We start from the raw sequence: 24,649 nt of genomic DNA, 5'->3' as shown, positions 1-24,649 counted from the left end.
TGGAGTAGACCATCACAGCTGAAACAGCTTATTGTGCACCTGATAAACATATATTGACTTTCTCCTTCATGCTGAATAAAGCATAAATAAGCACGACAGACTAAACATCATGAGATCAAAATTGGAAAATATATAAAATCTAAGTTTACACAAAATCTGTTAATATAAAGTAAAGTACTGCCAGTAGTATATTCTGTACAATTGATTTCTTGGCATTTTACAAACCCATGATTTGTCCTAAATAGATAACAAATTTAAATATAAAAATAAATATCCTTATCTATATAATTAAAATAATAAAAAACTACTAATACAAATAATATATTAAAAAATCACATTGACATATAAATAAATTACAAAGATTCAAGCTAATCTAGTTCTATGAGAGGTATACTGTCGGGGGTGCTTTTGCCGCTACTGCTGCCCGACTTGGTAACTCGTGATATCAACACTTTGCGCGAGGCTCCATTGATCATCTGAGGCAACTGCGTTTGTTTGCCATTGAAATTGCTCGACAAATTCAACTTCCGCGTCTTTGTGCTTCTATCATCGTTTGATTGATTAGACAACCTCCGCTTCATCTAAAATAATAGAAAATGTTAATCTTGAGTCAACATTTGAGATTTGAAGTTTATCAAAATTCAAAAAGAATCTCTTGGTTATCAATTAATTAGTGGTCATGGAAAATTATTCAGCAACTCACTGTATACATGAAAACATTTATAAGCCAAAATGTCTCAATGTGACACAAATTACTCTATATAAAGAGAATGTGGATATTTTTCAGATATGAAATGTTAGGCAAATGTTCGGAAAAAATAAATCTGAATACTCAGATTTCTGAAAAAAGTAACTCCTTTCTACCATAAAACAGTGAGGCAGATGACTCAATGCTTGCCAATAGATACAACACTACAACAGACTAGGAGCATGATTAACAATTCACAAGCATTAAAATACAGTATAAAAATATTATATTACCATACCCATATAGCAAAAAACTGTAATGAATTTAATTTTTTGTGTAGATATTATTCTTTTCCTTGAGGTAATCCGGATACAGTAGTTAGCCAGGTAGATTGGAGGTATGATAATCAAAAGTATTAATGTATTTGAACAACACACTATTACTAGTAACTGTGAATTAAACACAGAAAATAAAGGCTTCACGTCCAGTGAGTGGCCATCGAAGCCCAGAGAGCTGAGATACTTACGATTGGTTTACTGTTCTTGTTTGGAGTCGACGTAGCCTGACTCGGTCTCCGCAGCTGGGTCCCACTCGCCGTGACACTATTAGGTTTCATCTTCCTCGGAGCAACAGTTCTCCTTTCGACTTCAATTTGAGCTGGAAAAACAGGAGAAATTACTGGGTTGATTCTTTTATGACATTCAATGTTGTTAAATTTTATGTACTTCATTTCTTTCGATACCTGTAGAGTAATATTTTTTAAACCCCTTCCCTTAAAAATGGGAAGGGTACTCTGGTTTTTTGAATGACTGTCACCATTCTAGTGGTAAGTGCCTTGAACCGTAAGAGAGCAACCGGTTTGATACCCAGCACTTGTCAGTGGTTTGGACTGCTTTCTTTTATTGATGTTCAAGTCATCTCTTAGGCCTAAAACCCATTTTGTTTGATTAATCAATGTTTGAAATTTAAAGACTGTTTCAGTTTAAAAAGATCTACAATAGTGGGTTTACTAGATTATTTTAATTACTATGGGCTTAAATCGACAACTGTGTACAAAAACTGGACTTTATTTCCATCACAATTAGGAGATTGAACTATTACATTTTGTTGGCCAATTTAGTCTAATGTGTACTTAAATTGAATTAGAACAGCAAAACATAAATGCTGCTTTTGTTTTAGTTGAGGGAGCGTGTTATCTTTTAGAAAGTTTAGTAGATTCTCTATACTGTAGATCGATGATGCCGGTGCAGAACTTGTGGAAATCAACAGAATAGATAGATATGATAGATACTCAATGAGCGAGAGTTAAATTAAAATACCCCCGCCGCAGCAAACCTGCCGACTAAGCGAATTTCCATTCGTCTGAATTGATTTTCAGTTAAATATATTTTAATAACATTAGGTTTAACGAGTACCTAGGTTTGCTGCTACAAGGAAACTAATAAAGTGTGTTTTTGAGTAAAATATTGATAGCTTAGTACAAAATAAATAAATTTGCCAAGTTTGATCAAAATATATCCATAAACAAGCAAACTACAACATTTGAAAATATTCTCCATAAGAATAACATGGGAATTTTAAATTTACAATTTTTTAAATTTTCTCCGCTACTAATAATCGAACAAAAATACTTTTATATACTTAATTATTTGTTTTTTTAAGCTCTTTAAAAAGATCTAAAGAGAAATCGGGAAAATTTGTGTTTTGAGGGTCAAAGGTGAGAAAGACCAATTTTTACCCCATAAACCCCCCGTAAAGCCCCGTTCCCATGGTCCAATCGGACAAAAGTTACTCAAGTTATCGCGTTCACGGACGTATATATATATATATATATATACATATATAAAAATTTGAACAAATGGTGTTTTCGGCCTCTGGGGACATCAAAATGAAAAAGTAAATCGGTCCCGGGTCTAGGTCTTACCGTGCCACCTACGGTAATAGCTACTTCCCTATAGGGAAATTCGCTAAAAAATTAATTTCAATTGAATATTTGTAGAGATGATGGAATGGGAAAAGATATATTACGTAAGAGCGAAACAAAAATTGCTAACAGAAATAATAACAGTGAGAGTCAAAACTGATAAGCTCCTAAAGCAAAACAATAATTATGTCAAACAACTTGTCAGCCTGTCTTCTTGAATATTCATAGTATTTTTTATAGATTTCATTATGCTTTTACCTTTTAAAACCTAATAATTAAAAAAATAAATAAAGGTAATGTAAATAATTTTATGAAAAAGGTTAAGGTTTTTTTTTTATGAAAACGTATCCTATCCACATCATAATGGACCTTAAGAGAGGGGTATGGCGTGAAGCGATTACTCAGCTGTAATAAAAAAGTGTTCTTGTAAATTGGTGCGTAGGCCTACTGCATACACATTGTAACTGAATTAAAAAATATTAAGTAGATTTAAGCAGAATGTATACTTACAGAGGATGCATATATCGTCACTGTCACTGCTGTCTTGTTGAGGCTTTGGTTCCTCAAGGACGTCCTCACTCAAGATAACAATGGTGTCATCATCATCATCATCATCAGCCTTTGCTTCTCTCCTCATTTTCTCACCTCCATCACTCGAATCTGGTGAAAGTTCTACATCACTTAGTTTCTTCTTCTCACTCTCAACACTAGTCCTGCTCTCACTTCCACTATCACTAATGGTTTCGTGTGTGTTGATTTTTGTTTCGGGAACATGCTTCATAGGAACGCTACGATTTCTCGGACCAGTGCTCTTTCTTGCTTGGTTCGGTTTATGTTTTCGTGCAGCTTCACTTTTGGGCGGACTTTTGGTAACAACCGCTATTGGTTCAACATCACTATCACTGTCAGCGATTGTGTTGATATTCATATCACTTTTGCTAAAATCGTTGCTGATAGTTATGCCATTTCTCTTTGATTGAGCTACTACTGATCTTGATTGATGATCATTGTTGGAGTTGTCTGATGACGCATTTCTCATTGGGTTATGAGATCCTCCAGCCAACCTTTGGGTTTCATCTTCACTTACTGAAACATTCTTTGATTCTTTTTTTGCAGATAAACTGGATGAACCTGTCAAACCCAAATAACTGGTCAATGATTCTTTGGTATTTCCTGGGGCACTCTCCTCGTCACTACTTATACTGGTCTTTGGCTTCTTAGATTTGTTTGGAGAGTTCTTTGCAACACCCTTTTTAACTATCCTCTGTTTACCTATCAGGGATTTACCCTTGCATTTAAATATTCTTTTAAAGGTTTCTTCAGAATCAGTCTCATCATCACTACTAAGACCTGTAATAGGCTTTGATTGTTCCTTTTCTTCATCTGCACTTTCACTACTAGATCCGTGATGTTTAGTTGGTGAACTGGGTTTTCTTTTTGGATCAGAACTTTTGATTAATTTCATTCGCTTTTTCTTTGGCTTCTCATCAGAATCTTCCCCACTATCAGAGCCAAGATCTTTAGCACTCTCTCGCTCAGCAAATTTATCTATGACCTAAAAGAGAAACCAGAATTTAAAATTAATTACAAGCAAGGCATGTGAGTGGTGATAATTTAATAACTCTTTCTTTTTGTGAAAATTCTATGAATGTTACTACAGTACTTGATTACAATAGTCAATTGCTCATACAAATTAGGGCTACAAATTAAGAGTTTGTGTTAAATAATTTCACACTAGAAGTATGAGTCATACAGGTTACCTTAAACACAATTACTCCCACATATCCCAGCAATACCTCTTGCCAAACAAAATCATCCAAAAGACGTACCATAATATTGACTGTGATGCTAGGTTAAAAGATCAGACATAGTACATTCAAACCAAGAGGTGCTTAAGGGCAGTTTGTGCTCCTTTGAGGACTGATAGAAGACAGTAGGTAAGAAAAACTTTTCAGAAGATAACATAAATAAGTAGGCTACCATCACAAAGGATTGCTGGTGGAACAGAGGAATGGTCTGAGAAAGAGGGTCCATAGTCTGTGCTCATGAAGTACAAGTGACTGAGATACGTGCTGGAGGGCACTCACTGAATACCAGTTAAAGAAAAACTTGGATGAGTTATGTAAAGAAATCTCAAAGGTACTGGACTGAGCAACACTTCATAGGAGTTAAACACTGATTATGCCATGACTATGCTAAAAGAAGATAAAAAGATAGTCCTGAGGGGATGTTGCTACAGTTGTAGTATTTCCAAGGATCTATCCAGCCACAAGACACTATTCATGAGACAGCCAAAAGTAGGCCTGTACTTGAATGACCATGAATAACTGATCCGTGCAGGGAGGTTGTAATGTTAAATGGGCACCCAAAATATTTAAGTTGCCTGGTACATGATGTCTTGTATCCCTACGGGATTGTACAGCCCATCCTTGATGAGGATTGAGGTAGGCTACTTACCTTTTGTTCCTTCCCACGGAAAGCTTAGCCAGTGAGAGTATACCATCAGACATTCCTGTGTCTCGAGTATCTTAGCAGATTTAAGTATCTCCTGGCAAGGCAAACACAATCATCCCTCATAACTTAGCATCCGTACCTCATGCATCTCCGGCCAGCTACGGTTATTTCTGGAGATGCTTGGGACTGAAATGTCAGTTCTGGATAGGACAAGACAGCATTTTTCCTCCAATCAGGGAAATCAAGGAATTTTATTTCATTGAAATTAAAATTTTGCACCCCCAAAGAAAACCCTTCCTGGTGTAAAAAATCCCACCCAAATATCAGGTACTTTTGTATCTAGAAAAATACATCCACATTTATTAATTCTTTTCCAATTTGAGTTCTTTCACATATTCACAAGAACTACTTCCTGTTTCCACAACCACCCCCTGGTTTCCTACCTCCTGTTCCTTCTTCTTGAACAGCAATGCGTTCTGGTTTAATCGCTCCTGCAGCTCCTCATTGTCTCGTGCTGGGTCTACTTGCTGGTCGAGGTAGGAAACAAGAACATCGTAGTCATCATACTGTCTCAGCCGCTTCAGCATCTCCCCAAACTCTTTGAATGCTGCTTGAGCTGTTTCAAACAGTAAATAAATGTACAATATTATTAAAAAAGTGATGGTTTTTTTTATATGTGCGTAAATAGATAATATCCTATAACCCAAGTTCATGAATTTGGCATAATTTAGGCCCTCTTCAAGTCATTAAATCTTCTCAGAGATAAAATCCAAGATAAAACCATGGTTTACATCTATAGCCTAATATTAACATTTAATGCAGTGTAACAGTTATATTCTATAATAGTTACAGTATAAAGAATCTAATTACTCTCTTCTACATCCACAGTTCATTGTGAATTCCAGGCAAACCAAACTAGTACTGAATAAAACAAACACTACGACAACTTAATCTGTAGGCCTACATATTACAGCTGTCACAATACATCAGAACCACTTACAAGCAACTTAAATCCATACGTTGACGTTCATGTAAAAAAAATTGTAAGGTACATTACAACAACTACAATCACCTTAAGCTTTGTTTTGATATTCTAAAAAAAGCAAAACAGGTGTCAGTGAAAAAGTACATATTATAGTATCAGATTCTTCATATCATAAAGGCATAGGCTCGCCATAGTGGGGCCTTTCTTGGGTTTCCTGGCAGCATGTGCCACGAGCCTATCCCGAGGATGCTGATATGAAATGCTTGCGCACTGCCACCAACTCCCTAGGAGTGACCGGGCGAGAGTCGCTTTGGCCGAAGCGACACTGCTGCAGTGCAGCGGAGAGGCCTGGAACTACTACAGCCACTGACAAGTGACAAAGTACTGTAAGACTTTTGCTTTTTTAGCACATCAAACAAAACCTAGCCTTTAAGTTGTGTCTACTGAAAACTACAGTTTTTTACATACGACTTTTTGCATGGAGCGTCAATGTATTAGGATTCCCTACAAACTTGATGTCAAGCACTGAGGTTCAAATATATCCAATCATAGTATTAAAGTGTCTTGGCCTCACTAGGTTTTATTATGACCTCCATACCTAGCTACAGTTGTATTTTGTAAGCACGACTCACCCATGGAATGTATCTTGATTGGCTGCATCTCGATGCCTTCCTGTTTCAGAGCAAGAGTCACCAGCTTCTTGATGTCCTGGAAGTCTGGGAACTCTCGATGCTTGTTGTAAAACTTCTCAATGCATCGGTTGATGTGTGGGTATGTCGTTCCTAAATATGTTTTTGTTTTTATAATCCAAAATTAACACAAATGTTTTATATTCATACATTACGTACGGATCTGTATATTTGTTTAATACGTTTAAGAACTTTTTTAAACTTTGAAGGCAAGAGGAATGGATACATAGCTCATACGTCTAGCTACGTGATCGGACAGAAGTTCAGTCCAATCACTTTGAGCACACCCATCACCAGTATTATTTCTCGTATTATTGTCACTTACAGTAAGTTTTTTGTATTTTTTGTTTCACACCGGACATATTACCCCCAAAGCAGAATGGTTCCTACGTGTCTGCAACGGCCTGTGAAAACCTCAAAATGTGTCCGCAAGCGCTAAAACTAAAAAGCTAAATAATGACTTATATACCGGTATATATATATACTCTTTAGGGCTACTAGTAATATAGTTAAATAAAATAAGTAAATTTCAATAACTTGTATAGCCTACTTTTAAAACAAAAAACTAAAAAACTATTAAGGGGTAGGCATAGTCAGGTTATTTAAATTTACTTTTTTTTAAATACGTATATATATACACATACCTTAACAAGTGTTAACAAGGTCTTCAGAAGTAAAACTTTAAATGTACTATAGTTTCTTTATCTAAACACACTAGGGATGGACGGGATTGAAATTTTAGTTCGGGACGGGACGGGACGGGATTTTTATTTCCTTCCCGATTTTCGGGACGGGATGGGACAGGATTTTTTTCTGTGCATAAAAAAAAGTACTGTATTGCAGTTACCAAAAAAGACATACGAAATCAATTTTTACCATTTGTGGCACTGATCTATAAAAACCAAAAAATGGGTAACAATTTACAGGTACCTATAGAAACTTGTGACTCGCGGGTCACGGGGTGATCGTCTGTAGAACTCACGGTCACGGCGCGATCGTCGTCATGACTCGCGGTCACGGCGCGATCGTCGGTATGACTCCGCGGTCACGGGGTTATCGTCGGTATGACTCCACGGTCACGGTGCGATCGTCGTCATGACTCGCGGTCACGGCGCGATCGTCGGTATGACTCGCGGTCACGGCTCGATCGTCAGCATGACTCCGCCATCACGGCATGATCGTCAGTATGACTCCGCGGTCACGGCGCGATCGTCGGTAGGACTCTGCGGTCACGGCGCGATCGTCGGTAGGACTCCGCGGTCACGGGGTTATCGTCGGTATGACTCCACGGTCACGGTGCGATCGTCGTCATGACTCCACGGTCACGGTGCGATCGTCGTCATGACTCGCGGTCACGGCGCGATCGTCGGTATGACTCGCGGTCACGGCTCGATCGTCAGCATGACTCCGCCATCACGGCATGATCGTCAGTATAACTCCGCGGTCACGGCGCGATCGTCGGTAGGACTCTGCGGTCACGGCGCGATCGTCGGTAGGACTCCGCGGTCACGGCGCGATCGTCGGTATGACTCGCGGTCACGGCGCGATCGTCGGTAGGACTCGCGGTCACGGCGCGATCGTCGGTAGGACTCCGCGGTCACGTCGTGATCGTCGGTATGACTCGCCATCATGGCATGACCGTCAGTATGACTCCGTGGTAACGGCGCGATCGTCGGTAGGACTCCGCGGTCACGGCGCGATCGTCGGTATGACTCGCGGTCACGGCGTGATCGTCGGTATGACTCGTGGTCACAGCGTGATCGTCGGTAGGACTTCGCGGTCACGGCGCGATCGTCGTTATGACTCCGCGGTCACGGCGTGACTGTCGGTATGACTCCGCGGTCACAGCCCGATCGTCGTTATGACTCGCGGTCACGGTGCGATCGTCGGTCCAATAATCGCGGCCACGGCGCGATCGTCGTTATGACTCCGTAAATGTGTCCGCAGGCCCGCGTTTCTCGGCGTTTCGTGTCCGCGACAATGTCGCAGCGTCGCTCGTTGTTCTGCTTTGGGGCATATTACTACTACACCACTGCAAGACATCCAGAACTGGCCAGATGGAGATGACTATTTAATTTTTATTTGTGTTTCTATGCCAGTGGCATTTTTTACGTTTTGAAATGGATTGGTCCAAACCCTGGTCTTGTTACTACCTAACGTTGACCTTTTTTTTATAGCAACATTAATTCATAGCCCAATGACAAATGACATCTGGGTCTGGAAACGATCTCGCTTGGATTGGAACCAGCAACCTTCAGAATTGAAGGCGAGCACAATAATGATTCCGCTACCCAGAAAATTATTTGCCCATCAGCAAATTTCTAGATTGCATAAATGCTACCTACACAATTTACACTAGGAGGCTTGAATTGGCTAAAATATCTGAAAAATCTGTTTTACATAATAAACCAAAATGAATAAATAAACAAACTCGTGTAAAAAATTACTACAAATATTTCAATAAAATATCAATTTAGAAGGTGTTATGATTACCTGCAAACGAGACCTTCCTCAGGTAAGGCCTGTCAGCGTCTGGCAGTTTTCCCTTTATTTCACAAATCTTAGCATATATCTTCGTAAATTGTTCTCGATACCTAAAAATTACAACAATAGTTTTAGTACTAATAGATGTTGGTACTAAAACCAGTTTCAAGTGAGTGGTACAATTCAACAATTTGTTTTGTACATTCAACAGCCCCTTGTGATCCTAAGGACTATGTATTTAAATTTTAGTATAAAAATAGCAGCTGATATATATTTGATATCGCTTGTCCTAGTCGCTTAGATGGCCAATATAAAAACACTCGACCACCCTCAGAAGGCTTTCTTAATATACGCTTATTTACACAAATTTTGTTGGTTGTAGTGTCTAATATGGTAAGCGACAGACACAGCTGATACTGTCAAAATTCTGCAATTATTTGTAAAGGCTACAAGTACTCTAACTATCAATACACAAGTGAATGGGCACTTTTTGTATTACAGTAGTAATACACTTAAAATTTATTGGACAAATCACTCTATTTCCATTTGCAAAAGGAATTGAAATAAATTTGGCACACAGAAATAGGCAATAGTCTGAAATAGAATATAGGCCTAGTGAACAACAGATAGTAACATGATCAGTGTTTTGGCATGTTAGAAGTCGAACCACTGTTATTCTTAAGTTACTATTCATTGTCCACCATTGGAAAAAAAAAATTAAAAAAGAATAAATATACTAGTACAAGTAAATCATAGGTTTTGTAGTATTATACCTTGCCTACCTGTCGAGTTTAAGATACGCTGAGTTATCCTCGTCGTCCCAATCTACTTCTCTTTCCTCAATCTTCTTGATCTTCAAATTGATCGCCTGAATGAAAAAAGTCAAGTTGGTCATAAATAGTAGGTATCCTAGATTCTAATTTATATTTTTTTATTTATCACCTGACGTCTTCCCAAACCACTTGTTTTCAAAGAAATCAAAAACTATTGGTTACTTTGTATTATTTTTCATACCTTATACAAGTAACCGGATGAACTAATTTAGATGGAGTATTTTCGACAAAATATTGCAAAGAACTTGGTTCCAGGGTAGGCCTATGATTTTCAGGGGAAATTAAACATAATAAATAATTTTCAAGTTTCAGGAGTTTTCAAAACCAGGCCTACTCCCTGAAGTTAGGGATGATTTTATAATAGGGGCCTGTGAGCCAAACTTGTTTCTTTGGTTCAAAATTGTAGATTTTTGCTTTTTGAGAAAAAAAATCAGGAGTTGCTTTATACCGCATTCCGTGAGTTTTTGGAGTGAAACGCTTCCACCAGTCTAATGGGACTGGAGGGTTGCAGCTTATAGGAAAAGAAAAAGTGTAACAGAATGTGTCATTGTAAAAGGCTGGTTCACATGCCCTCAGTCCCTTGCCAACAGTCTAAACATCGAGTTAGGGTTTTTATCGCCATGGCAAAATGGTGAAAGAGGCTGACAGGGTTTTCTGGGGCTTTTGACTAACATTCCACCCTCAAACTGGTAACAAAAGAGTTTGAATGGACTCGAGTGTTGATACCAATTCCAAGGCTGCGCCACAGTGGTTTCACTGTGACTCGGCCTAGCCTTAACACTCCCCTAATGAGCGGCGCTTCACTCCAAACACTTGCCGAATGCAGTATAGAAAGAATTGATTTTATAACTATTGATTGTTGTACTACGATTTTAGAATCAATCTACAGAATATTGTATCCTGAAATCCTTATAGACACTTTCTGCAATCACGATCATGTTGTGGAATAAACGCTCAGCTCAAAAATCCAACTGCTTGCTAATCTCTTACATAAATTACCCGACCCGAGCTTGGCCCGGAAATGGTTCAGAAACCATAGCCTGAACTTACCTCTCAGGCCAACTGTTGCCCTGCCTATCCCAAAAATTATGGAGACCCACAGACCCCAGTTTATAAATAAAGGTTTGTGGTTTTTTAGCAATTTCATTGAATTAGGTTTTAGGTTACGAAATGAAATTTGATCAACTACAACAATGATAGAAGATCTGGTAAGCCAATGGTTCTACAACTCATTTCTTTTTTTTCTCTTACCCATACCTAGCTTAATTTGTATGTAACTTACCCTCAAAACCTTTTCCAGTTTCTTTAAGTGCCTCCGTTTTTTGGGACATTCAATGACTGGTTCATCATCATTGCTGCCTCCTGCGTCCTGGCTCTCCTCCGATTCACCTATTTTGAGTTTAGAGCTACCACCTTTCTGAAAAATTAACAAAACCAAATTACAAAAAAAAAAAATAAAAAAAATAAAACACTATACAGGGTAGGACAGGGATATATCTAACGTGGCCATACGTCCCGCTTTCGGCGGGACAGTCCCGCTTTACAACAAGTTGTCCCGCTGTCCCCACAATCGGCCGGGGGACGCCAAAATGTCCCGCTTTGGAGGTCAGGCGTTTGAAATATTCACTGGAATATGAAAATTCGCCTTTTCACACTAATGTTTAGTTCGTGTAAGAATACTAGTTAGTAATTTTAAGGAAAGCTGACGGAAACCAACCTATTAACCTATTTGGTTAACTGTACAATTAGCACTTCATCGTTCATCCATCGATCGCGTGAACTCGACTATACAATATACTGTACTAGGCAACGATCGGCACTAGTACAATTTATTTCCGCGCGAGTGTTGAAGCGCTGTAGGCTACTACGGCCTCAAAAGACGCATGTAGTCAGTAAACTAAACTGTCAAGTTGTTTACAGTACCTTAACCTCTAACTTTACATTCGGTGCAAGTTTGTTTGTGATTTGACTATTGTAGGTCTACGGTTTAATTACTGTTGCATTAGATAATGCCCAAACGGAAGTGCACATTTAATAGTGAATTACAATCGAAATATCCGTTTATTAAACTTAAGTTTGAGACGAACAAAAGTGATGTAGTCTGTGAGAAGTGTCGTACTGAGTTTAGCGTTGCTCATGGAGGAGCTAATGATATTGATAAACACTTAAAGTCAAACAAACATGTTGCTTCTGACCATGCTGCGTGCTCGAGCAAAACTATATCTTCATTTTTCAAAAGCAACGTCCCGAACAAAAAAGACCTGGACGTCTCAGCGGCTGAGGGTGCCTGGGCCTACCACACCGTACGTGAGAACCACAGCTTCCGCTCCAACGACTGCGCATCCAAGGTAATAAATACTTGTTTTGAACCAAAGTTCCACTGTGCTAAGACCAAGACGCAGGCTGTAGTTACACAAGTTATTGCCCCATTAGCTCAGGCTGAGCTTAAAAAGGATCTGACTAGTTGCAACTATGTTTGTATAATGACAGACATCAATTAACACAAAAAGTAATTTCATTCAGCGGGGATAACACCGATACAAATTTTGGTGGTGCAGCTAGAAAGAGGAAAGAAAATGTTTATTTCAAACTAAAAGGTTTTTTAGGCAGAGATATTGTAGGCATTGGATGTGCAGCACATATAGTGCATAACGCCATACTAAGTGCATCAGATTGTTTGCCAGTAGATGTAGAGGTTATTGTCGTTAAAGTGTATTCATTTTTCTATCTGTACACAGTAAGGGTGGAAGCTTTCAAAGAAATATGTGATTCGGTCGACATTGAGTACCACAAAATGTTGGGATACAGCAAGACTCGCTGGCTTGCTTTAATGCCAGCAGTTGAAAGAATTTTGAAGCTTTTTGTGCCACTTAAAGAGTACTTTCTTAACCAGCCGAAATGTCCTGAGATCCTGAGGAAGTTTTTTGGAATCCCACATTCAGAAGTATGGCTTTATTTCATACATAGCCAAGCAGCTACGTTTCAACAAACTGTTTCAAATGTAGAAGGTGACAAGGTCTCAGCAATCGAGGTAACTGTTCAAGTAAAAATCTTGAAGGAAAATCTCAAACAGAAGGCCGTGAACAAATTTGTTCCACACGCTTGGGGTGCCTCAAGGCTCCATTTTAGGTCCCCTTTTCTTTTTAATCTACATAAATGACCTCCCTAAAGCTATTAATAGAGATTTGATTCTGTTTGCTGACGATACTACTGCAATCATTAAAGAAAATAGTAGAGAAGAGCTTCTTACATCTCTCACAGAAGTTATGAAAGAAATGGAAAATTGGTTTAAAATAAATGGCCTTAAACTAAATGTGGATAAAACCCAAATTATAAAATTTTCAGCCAGAAATGAAAGAGAATTAAATAGTTTTTCCAATTTAGTCCATACAAATAAATTCCTAGGCATTCATCTAGATGAAAATATTAACTGGAAGGTGCATCTAGATGCTATAAAGAAAAAAATTAGATCTGCATCATCTGTCTTTGTCCACTTGAGAGAATGTGTCACCATTGAAGTACTTAAAATGTTACTCAGAATCCATCTTGAGGTATGGTGTGATTTTGTGGGGACAGGCAACTGATGCAAAAACTATTTTCAGACTTCAGAAAAGAATCATCCGAATTATGACTAATTCCCACCCCAGAAGTCCTTGTAAATTACATTTTCAAAATTTAAAAATCCAAACACTCACAGGACTATACATATTTGAATTATTAAACTACATACACAATATAAAAAATAACCTCCCGGATTCATTCAAATTCACACACAACTATAGTACAAGAAACGAAACAATTTTCAGATTACCAAATCACCGTTTGACCTTATTTGAAAAAAGTCCTTTGTATGCAGGTTTAAAAATGTATATAAACTACCGGTATATTATAAAATAATGAGTTCAAACAAGTTTCAAGAAACATTGAAAAATGGACTCCTTGAACGTGCGTTTTATAAAATAGAAGAATTTTATAACCATCCCTTGAGTTAATTTTTTGTTTTTAATAATTTGCTTAACTACTGTAACATTATTTGGCTAGGTATTTTTTCCTGTTACTTTGTACTTTGTATTTTTCTAGTCTAGGCTCAATTTTGACAATGCACCTGTTCTATATGTTATCACATCTAAAAGAATGTTATGTGCAAATAAATAATGTCTAATGTCTAATGTCTAATGTCATAGTTCGCAATTTGATGACGAAATGTTGCTCAGAAGAAGAAAAACAAAGTATCACTACCACCTTTGTTTCGTTTTACGAGACATCACTGCAGTATTTAGATCAATGGACTGTCCATTTTCAAAACTTGGAGATATTTCAATGGGTGATGTTGAAGAACACTCCAAAGTGGGAGGACATCCAACCGTCAGTTGACTATTTAATTAAGAATAAGTATTTTCCACCAGATTGTGATACTAAAGTATTCGATGAAATTGGGTATGTGTTGAAATATGTTGAAAGCAATGTTGCTAATTGGAACGAAGAACAAGTTGAAACAGATTCAAGATGGTCTAAGATCTTCACGCACTTTAAAGATAACTCAATAAACTGCGAATACGCAAGTAAAATTGTGGAATATGTGTTGACTCTCCCAGGGAGCAATGCATCTGTTGAAAGAGTATTTTCATCAATGACAAAAGTGTGGACATCTGAAAAAACTCAACTTTCTGTCAATGTTTTAAAATCGATTCTTCAAACAAAATTTAATTTCAATTTGAGTTGTCAGGACTTTTATGCAATGTTACGATCATCTCCAAAAGCGTTGCAACAAATAGCCTCCAGTGACAAATATACCACTAAACTCTGAGATCAAGTAGACTGAGCTACGGTTTGAGCAAATATTTAATTAAGTTAAGTGGTTCCCTTGTGTCGTTTACCGTAGTGTGTTTACGTTTGCTAAGAAAAACTAAGATGCAAATAATTATTCAATTTGAGCTAGTATTCATTTACAGTATTATTTGTTATGTTTTTGTAATGTAATGTCAATGGTTATTTTATTATTAAGGACGATTTTGTGAATTTCTTGCGCTGTAAATTAATAAATGGCAAACTTTTTATTGAGATTCTTATTGACAATCCATTTGTTGGATGTTAAGGATAAAGTTGGTTAACATTTACATAGTGGAATAATAATTTACAAATGTTTATTTGACGATTAGAATTGAACACCGAGATTAAACTTGATGATTTTTGCAGGCCTACCAATTAAGCTGAGCATTTATTGGTGTATTAGGATATTTACTTTTGAATAAAATGTTATATAGGGATAACAATGCATTTTTTTACTGTATGATAAAAAATTACATTAAAAACTGTCCATGTTACGTTTTATTAGTTATTCCCGAATCCCGATGACATCCATCCGCCATTTGTAAATTCAGTTCCTTTGCTCATTTCCCGCTGTTAGGGTGCACTTGGTGAAGCTATCCACTTTGACTTTTGAGGATATTTCGAAGTAAAGATATGTTCCGTCCAATGAACTTAATTTAAATTCATGTTTAAACACCTTAAACAAATAGGTTAAATATAGTAAAAACTCAAATAAAAATCAATTTATGATTTAAAAAATATCACGTCTAGATTGCATAAAAACGCTAGTTTACACCTATTATTTTTCAAAATTCCATACCCCCCAGACCCCCCGGCAAGGTTTGTCCCGCTTTGAACTCCAAAATATATGGTCACGTTAGATATATCCCTACTTTTAAGATGGCACTGTGAGTAGTGGGGTGTACTGGAGGAATGGGGTTGGGCTCAAATGACGCTGTTGCTTTGGGATTTTCTAAGAATATCACTTTCAGTAGTAGACATGGCTTGTTCGAGTGAGCAATGTGCTTTTGCACTCGAGATGCATTTTTTTCACAAATCAGTCTATTGTTGCTGTGCAGCTAGCGTGTGCTGCGAACTTGTTATCGGATGGTCTGCTGTAAAGCTGTTACATTTTGGGCTTCAGAGTATTAGTGGTGTCTTGTGAAGGATATTTGGAGCTCAAAGTACCATCCAAACTCCTGAAAACGCTTACCTTGTTAGAAGATCGATTTTGCAGTCTCCTCAACGTTCTGCTAGTACGAGTAAGCATGCATCCGAGCTGGTGTTGCCTAATCGTGCTGTGCCTCGTATTCTCCATGAGGACCTACACCTCCATCCATACAAGCTTGTAGTTGCACATGAACTCCCACAACGACACTGGCATCATATTTCTGGAGCGTTAAATAAGCAGAATATGCTCTATTGCTATGCCTAGGGTAGTTCACGAGAGGACAATGATGCCTTGAAGGATGCAATTCAGCTTGAGGTTGGCCGCACTCCACAACAAATGCCTCAAACAAGTTATGATGAGCTCCAGATCCAGAAAACAGCAGTGTATTTACAATTAGGGACACCACTTACATGAAATGCTGTTTAATCCATGTTAAGTTATATTACAATAAACTCCCAGGTGTAACCTTTTAACCCCAATATAAAATTTGGCTCTAATATTTCGTTGTTGTCTTTTAATGTAGGTACCTTCAAAATTAGGGATACTTCCCTGCCCCACCCCGTACTAAGACAGATAAGCCTTTGGATTGCAAAATTAATAAATTAAGGTTTATGTTATTTGCATTGCTCTCAGATTTCAAACTACAACACATCCCTAAAAGATAGGATGTTGGAAAACAACTAGACAATATGACTAAACAGTTTATCAACAAGTATACTTCCAAGATTGTATTATCAGTTAGTTACCTTGTTGTGTTTCAGCTCGCTTATCACAAGCATGAGATTGAGCCAAGGCTTGGTGTTGGAAGTGTTGACTTTCTCTGTCTCCGTCTCCAGAATGTTTTGGAAGAACAAGGAGCCGAGGAACTCTTGTTTGGCCGTTCTATACGCACGAGTCATCTTCTGCACCACCCGCTCCATCTGCTCTGAGTTTTCATGGTCCTGGCAGACCCTCAGGAACTGCGGCAAACACAGTGGTTGTTTTAAACAAGTTATCTTACTCTTTGGTACTGTCTTTCTTTTCTATAAATGATTTTATAGGTTATTTGAATATCTAGCAACAGAAACACAACTTGGTAAAGCCAAAGAGTATTCCCAAACTCTATTAAATCAACTTCTATTGCTAAACCAATGTTTAAACGGCACCAGGAATAAGGACTACTCACAGTATCAAAAAGTTCCTTGGTTTTGAAGAGGCTCTCCTGCAAAGCCAGTCCTTTGGCGTCAACAACCTGTAACCAATTGGAAAGATTAAACCAATGAAATCAATCAAATTAACTTAAAAATCAACTTAAGGGGACTGTGTTTGGGAACTGTATACCCAAACTATTTTATAGTTGAATAAAATGCACAGTAATAAAATTTGAAGCCTCAATATTGTTCTTGTAAAGGAGATAATAAGAATTAGTTGTGCTTAACATAAAGTTGAATATAAAATAACTTACGTCATCTCTTCTCGACGTAGAAGGCCTAATGTGGGAGCTTTTCTCACGTTTTACAGGAGGCAGCTGTGTCAACTGAAACAAAATGATTACTTCAAAATTAATTTCTAGTTGATATTTCTGGTAGGTAAGTTTGACCATTTTACCATTAGTTTTACCATTTTACAATATTTTTTGTGATTCATTTACACTAATTGTAATTTATAAGAGTTCTTGAATAATAGCTCTTTTAACACGTTCAGTGCGGCATACCTTCAAGCAGGCGCTCACAAATGGCGAAGAGGCCTGGGCGAAGCCCCGCCGCACGACTGAATGGGAAAACGCAATTGGCATTCAAATATTTCAGTATGACGAATAAAAAAAGAGCACCGGTGATTGTGCTGCATTATCCCGAGAGTGCACATAGTTCATTGAAACACCCAAAAGTAGCAGCACTGCCTGGATCCTTCTGCCAAAGTGTCTTTGTAATGTGGCTTGAAAAGAGAAAATAGCCGGAACCGGGACAAAAGCATTGCCAGACGGGATTTTACGTGAAATTTTAGTACCAACCTACACCAGAATAAAGCTTACATTCTAAGCTACAGGCTGGCAACGATTATAACGTTCCCCGTCAATGGCTGAGCTCACATTGAAGCAATGTTTTTGGCATTGGAGAAGAACGACATTTCCCGCCCCGCGCCAGTGGTGAATCCAGTGGTACTGCGCGACGTGAATTCCTGCCCCAAGCATTGAACGTGTTAAAGGCTCTGTAACAGCTTGGTCAATAATTAATTCTTCCTATGACATTAGAAATAAACAAAATCATAAGATGTGACAATTTTAGCACAATTTTGACGCTACATAACCGCAACAATCATTTAATTTTAAAATAACCATGCCCCATCATCCAATAATGTAAAAAAGGCAAGGTGAGTTTATGGTTCATTAGATTTAGTTATAACACCGTTCAAGACCAAAGAATTTTAAAAAGAAAAAATACTGACTGTAAGCCTCTTCTTTTCCTTTTTCTTTTCATTGACATTTGGACACGGTGAGAGTCCGTTTTCCACAGGCTCAGTCTTGATCCCTTCATTTGTTGTAATCTCCTTAATTTCACATACTGGGAACAGCAGGTTCTGATCTTCTTCGTTCTCTGGCTCGTCATTGAACTGCAATTCAGTTCCTTGGAGGGATACTGTATTGATGATTTTCGGCATACATCCCTAAAAAAAATATACAAAAAAACTGTTTAAACTATTTATTAAGAAAAGTATCTTTTTACTTAGTTACTTAAGATGATTCTAGGTTTGAAGAACAGTTAAATTATAAAATAGGCCTAATAAGCCTACCCTTGTAGGAGCAAAACTTCATTAATTTTTAGTTGATTATATAAGCTCAACTTCAATGAGCTCATTCATTTCCACCACTCACACACACTTTTTATAGTTATTTCAAACAGTAAAAAAAATTAATATAGGTAGGCCTAGGCCTACATAAAAGACATTACACAAAATCCATCCAAAAATAGTCAGTCAAGGATTAAGAATACAAGTTTTGTTGTGAAGAGAGAATTTATAAGTACTAAGCTTTTCGTTTTGGTTTCAAATCTGCATTTGAGATAGTTACCAATATCACTAAAACTATAACATTGTATCTGTGTTCATTAAAAAAATAAGTTATGATTTTTTGCCAGCCAACTTACTTAAGTTACAGTTCCTCAGAGAACCTAGATGTCATTACATAATCAGTTTTTAAATATTAGTATGATGTTTGTATCCTATCGGATAGTCTCCACTGGGTTTTATTTAATTATTGATTTACACCTTAATGTTTTTCAAAATTTCAAGAAACCTTTTTTCACAAGACTGTTATGTTAAGTTACAGTACTTACCGGTAGTTAAATTTGGCTTAAGCTGGTTCAAGTTTAGTTTATGATAATAACAAACAAGATACCTACCTAGACTAATATTTATAAAAAAAATATATATAGCCTATTTCGCTCGGTGGTATCGCCTTTATTTAACTTGATTCGCTTTTACTAATAGTATTGACATGTCATGAATTAAATGTAGTGACAAAATTTTATTAACACTCCAAGTCTCTATAAGGGTATTAATGTCCGCCCATTTATTGTGCAATTGCAGGGATTAAAATGTATCTTAGAAACTTAACCCTCCGAATGTTAAGCGTCACTTAATCGACTCACAACACACCCGCCGTGGTGTTATGCGTCGCTTTTGCGACACACAAACATCATTTACGGCGACGGCTCTGGGACTGACTGAATCAGATTGAACTGGATCGAGATTGGTATCGTTGTTTTTGGCAGATTCTAAGCTTTCTCCTGATGTCTGTTTCTAGACGCTTTTCATTTTAGTTCCGAAAATATTGTAGCAGACAGCTGACGTGCGTATTTGTAAACAACTTGGTTAACCTCGCACCGATGACTGATGTGTTTTATTACGTTTATCATTGCTTTAGTTTAAAAATCAAAAGTAGTTATATACGTGGTGCATTATAATAAGATTTAAGTGATTTTGAAGGGCTGGTTGATGATCTTGAAGAAGTAGGTAGTTATATTGATGTAAATTATCTGCCAGAGATCTAGCTAAGCATTCTTAGCTAAACGCTATGTACATTTAGCGTTAGCTAATAATGCATAGCCTAACCATAGCAAGGAATCTGGCGGATAATTTACACCAATATCACTACCTACTTCTTCAGGATCATCAACCAGCCCTTCAAAATCACTTAAATCTTCTTATAATGCACCACGTATATCACTACTTTTTATTTTTAACACTAAAACAATGATAAACGTAATAAAACACATCAGTCACCGATGCGAGGTTAACCAAGTTGTTTACAAATACGCACGTCAGCTGTCTGCTACAATATTTTTGGAACTAAAATTAAAAGCGTCTAGAAACAGACATCAGGAGAAAGCTTAGAATCTGCCGAAAACAACGATACCAATCTCGATCCAGTTCAATCTGATTCAGTCAGTCCCAGAGCCTTCGCTGTAAATGATGTTTGTGTGTCGCAAAAGCGACGCATAACACCACGGCGGGTGTGTTGTGCGTCGATTATGCGACGCTTAACACTCGCAGGGTTAAAGGCTTGGCTGCAACAATTGAGCATGACAAAAAAGCATTAGAAAACCTTATCAGGGAAAAAACTTATTAGGTTTCAAAGAAAAGAAGGGTAGACTCCCGTAAGTTATCTGTTGGCACAAACCATGGTGGAAGTAAATATCTTCCTCCATGGAAGTATTTACTTCCACCATGGCACAAACAACCGAATGAAAATACCGATCGATATGTCGTTAGGTTAGTTAGGTAAAGTTAACCTAACCTAACTTAACCCTAGAGCTGGCAGTAGTGTAACACTGTACTGGCATAGGGATATTATTGATTACTAGGAGAAACCCGTCGAATTCGACGGTTAGGGGCCTCTTCGTTTATATATGGGCGTGCGGCTTCATTGGCAACAAATAATGCAAATAAATGACATAGCAAAGTGGCATTTTCAAAAAGAAAGAATACTGTAAATTGGCTGTTACGTAAATATTAATGTTAAAATGCATTGTTAATCAACGTATCGTATAAAGGATGATGTGGTCTAGTTTAAAAGGAATATGACCTTTCTGTCATTACAGTAGCTGATCAAATAGTATTTACTCATTGGGCCATTTTTACAGCCAAAATGTCGTGTTATTTTCAAAAATGCTACCAACCCAGTGGGCCACGGTCCGTAATATAGGCCACTGCAAATAATTTGTCAAAGATAGGTACCGGTACCATTCTAGGCAAGGTTTCTTTCTGTGTTCGGATGTTATTAGACACGATAAGAGCTCATCAATTTTTAAATCAGTAAATAACATTGCAAATACTTCTTTTAGACAATTCAATAGCTCCCAATTAACGTGTGTTGTTTATAATACAATTTAAGAATTAACAGCTGTTTAATTCAAAAGTATTATCCACATGATGAAAATGTAAACAAATCTGTGGAGGGATCTTTAAATGCTTCTGGGGCAGAGCCCTAACGGGATTCACCTCGTGTTTCTTTTGGTAACTCATCTAGAGACCAAGACCTTTCTTTGGACACCTCTACCAAGTTTCTACGCCCAGTCGTTCTCTCAAATTAGTGGAGACAAAGTTTCCAATTAAATATTTAGATTTCCCCATGTTAATCTTATGAGAGAAAATCCAACTTTGATGGAAGATCCTGCCCAAACTAATAAAAATTTCAAAAAATTAAAAAGACTTTGCAAAACTACAGATCAGGGCCATTCTTTTGACACTTTAATTATCAAAATCGGTCAAAAAATGAGGGAGGAGTTCTGTTTACAAAAATCGGCTTAGCGTATTATATATAGATATATATATCATTTTTAAACCATCATAAAAATTAGAAATGGCAACATAACTTTGGATTGTTATATATCATTTTGTTCAGAATAAGACAAAGAACAATATTATATATGTGATTTACATGGTTACCACAAAAAAAATTTTTTAGTTTTTCCAAATTGTGGGCATTATTAATTTTTTTATAAAATGTTTAATTATAGATTCCGTTGTATAGCTAAGTGCATGTAAGACTTAGCATCATAAGGTAAATTGTAAAGTTGTGGTAAATTTTGTGCTAATTCCAAAAATATATATATTTTTTTTTTTAAAGAGGTTGGCGGCCTCTTTTAACCTTGCATTTGCCCGTCCACATAGACTAAGCCCCCGTGCGTGGATCGTTCATAGCAAAGCAAGGAGTGAGCCGGTACAGTACAAAGGTGAACTGTACTGATAAAATGTTATCGGCAGTGACCAGGATCCGAACCCACGACACTACTGCCTTGGGCCCGAAGTCCGCGACGCTACCGACTGAGCCACCGACTCACTAACAATATAATATATAGTTAATATATAGTTTATATTAGCTTATTTTGTGTATTTTGTTTGGTAGCCCTATTACTATGTCGATCGTACCCCCGCGCTAGTACCAAATAATCACCCAACCCAGGTCGTACAAATCCGTACACCTTATTTTAATATATAATTCCAGGGTACTCTGGTTTGTATTATTTAACTTATTTATTACAACAGTAACCCAAAAAAATACCCCCGCCGCAGCAAACCTGCCGACTAAGCGAATTTCCAGTTGCCTGAATTGATTTTCAATTAAATGTATTTAATAAACATTAATTTTTATGAGTACATAGGCTTGCTGCTACAGGGAGGGTAAAAAAGTGTGTTTTTTAGAGAAATATTAATAACTTAGTATAAAATAAATAAATGTACCAAGTTTGATCAAAATATATCCATAAACAAGCAGACTACAACATTTTACAATATTCCCCATAAGAATAACATGGGAATTTTAAAATAACAATTATTTGAATTTTCTCCGTAACTAATAATAGTACAAAAACACTTTGATATACTAAATTATTTGTTTTTTTAAGCTCTTTAAGAAGGTCTGAAGAGAAATTGGGAAATTTTTCGTTTGTAGGGTCAAAAATTAGAAAAACCCATTTTTACCCCATAAAACCCCCCGTAAAACCCCGTTCCCATGGTCCGATCATGCTGGTTCGCGAACTCATTCAAGTTTATCCCGCCTTACACCTTCAAACCAAATTTCATCAAAATCGGATAAAAATTACTCAAGTTATCGTGTTCACGGACACATATATATATATATAAATCTATATATATATATATATATATACCTATATATATATATATACATATATAAAAATTTGAACGAATGGTGTTTTTGGCCTCTGGGGACATCAAAATGAAAAAGTAAATCGGTCCCGCACCTAGGTCTTACCATGCCACCTACGGTAATAGCTACTTCCCTATAGGGAAATTCGCTAAAAGTTAACAAAACTAAAAAAAAAATATATATATATATATATAGGCCTACCGAACACCGGCATTGGCACCGTATATCCGGCGTCGCCATTTCGGCCGCGGCCGTTCGCGCCGTATATCCGGCGTTTGTCAGCGCTAGGGTTAACTAACCAAACGATATATTTAAACTTAATGAAATAATCAATATTTTCATTCGGTTGTTTGTGCCAACAGATACGGAAGTCTACCCGAGAAGAAACCCTGATTCCGCTGATAAAAATCTTCTAAGTTAACGCAATCCTACTAACTTCTGTGTGTTTTTATGTTTAATAGTCTCTGGTAGGGAGTTAGGCAATTAGGCTATCTGGATTTAAGCTTAGTACAAACTTGATAACTTAAATATCGAATGGAATAATATATCGATAGATATATTCATTCGGTTGTTTTTGGCCCCACTAATGAAAGTCTACAAAAACTATAGGCAGCCTATTTTATCAAACTTAGCTTACTGTACCTAACCTACTACCTACTACAGTGTAGTTGATCAGTATACCTACCTCTCAATAGGCCTTAAGACAAAATAACACTTAATCCTGTAGCCTAACTTATTGTTTTTAACCTCCAAAACCCACAAAATAGCACTAACTTCGATTACCTACAATAAGTTGGGCCTAAGTTTCAGTATTTGAAATGAAGAAAAAGGCCTAGGCTAGGCCTACATTCATCAAAATTATAAAATTATTTCTTCAATTTATTTTTAAAAGGCTAATATGCCTATATAACTTACTGAGGCCTATTTATTCATGTTTAACTTACATTAGGCTACTTTAGGTCTAGGCTAGCTTAACGTTCATATCGTCTACACTTGACTGTTACGGTAATATTTTTATTTTAATGCATATGGGCTTGAGGGAGCTAAGGTTAAACATTCTGGCAAAGAATAATAAATTTGTTATAAATTAGAGTTCTGTAACAACTCACCTCTTCATCTGATGTAATGGTAACGCTTTTACAAGAATCCATAAATGCAATTTTTGAAACTATTTTCACATAAAACTACTGTAGATATACATCTATTGCAAGGAAAAATTACCAAAAAATTATTAAGTTATGAAAGAATCAATCTCCAAATGGCCCCCACACCTCCTAAAACAGACAGTAATGAAAATATATACTAGAGACTGTCCACAATCTTCAGTAATATTTCTACATGTTTTTATGTTTTCCTGAGTTGTCATTGGTCAATAAAACTACAAAATGGTAGACCGAAGGCTCAAACATTTGAACGAACACTGAAGAGAGATTACATTCCTCTATGGATAATCTCCAGCTCAGAC

At 37.1% G+C, this 24,649-nt stretch overlaps 1 protein-coding gene across 1 annotated transcript; it reads right to left on the bottom strand.

The window, feature by feature from the left end:
* Window positions 1-155: 155 nt before the first annotated feature.
* On the bottom strand, window positions 156-24,488 carry LOC128991663 (death domain-associated protein 6-like). The gene is made up of 13 exons (XM_054414749.1): window positions 24,294-24,488; window positions 18,462-18,680; window positions 17,482-17,553; window positions 17,203-17,268; window positions 16,784-16,996; window positions 11,340-11,474; window positions 10,007-10,092; window positions 9,234-9,334; window positions 6,684-6,833; window positions 5,510-5,682; window positions 3,123-4,167; window positions 1,215-1,345; window positions 156-581 (listed from the first exon to the last, which is right to left on the bottom strand). Exons 1-13 carry the CDS (start codon window positions 24,333-24,335, stop codon window positions 369-371), a joined length of 2,646 nt encoding a protein of 881 aa, XP_054270724.1. The 5' UTR covers window positions 24,336-24,488; the 3' UTR covers window positions 156-368.
* Window positions 24,489-24,649: the final 161 nt, after the last annotated feature.

Source organism: Macrosteles quadrilineatus, unplaced genomic scaffold (assembly GCF_028750875.1).
Source record: "Macrosteles quadrilineatus isolate MER2022 unplaced genomic scaffold, UCM_ALF_1.0 Scaffold_4__1_contigs__length_99947679, whole genome shotgun sequence".
In the NCBI taxonomy this organism is placed as follows: Eukaryota; Metazoa; Arthropoda; class Insecta; order Hemiptera; family Cicadellidae; genus Macrosteles; species Macrosteles quadrilineatus.
The sequence above is the reverse complement of the archived record's forward strand: the minus strand, read 5'-3'. Positions and strand labels throughout refer to the sequence as shown.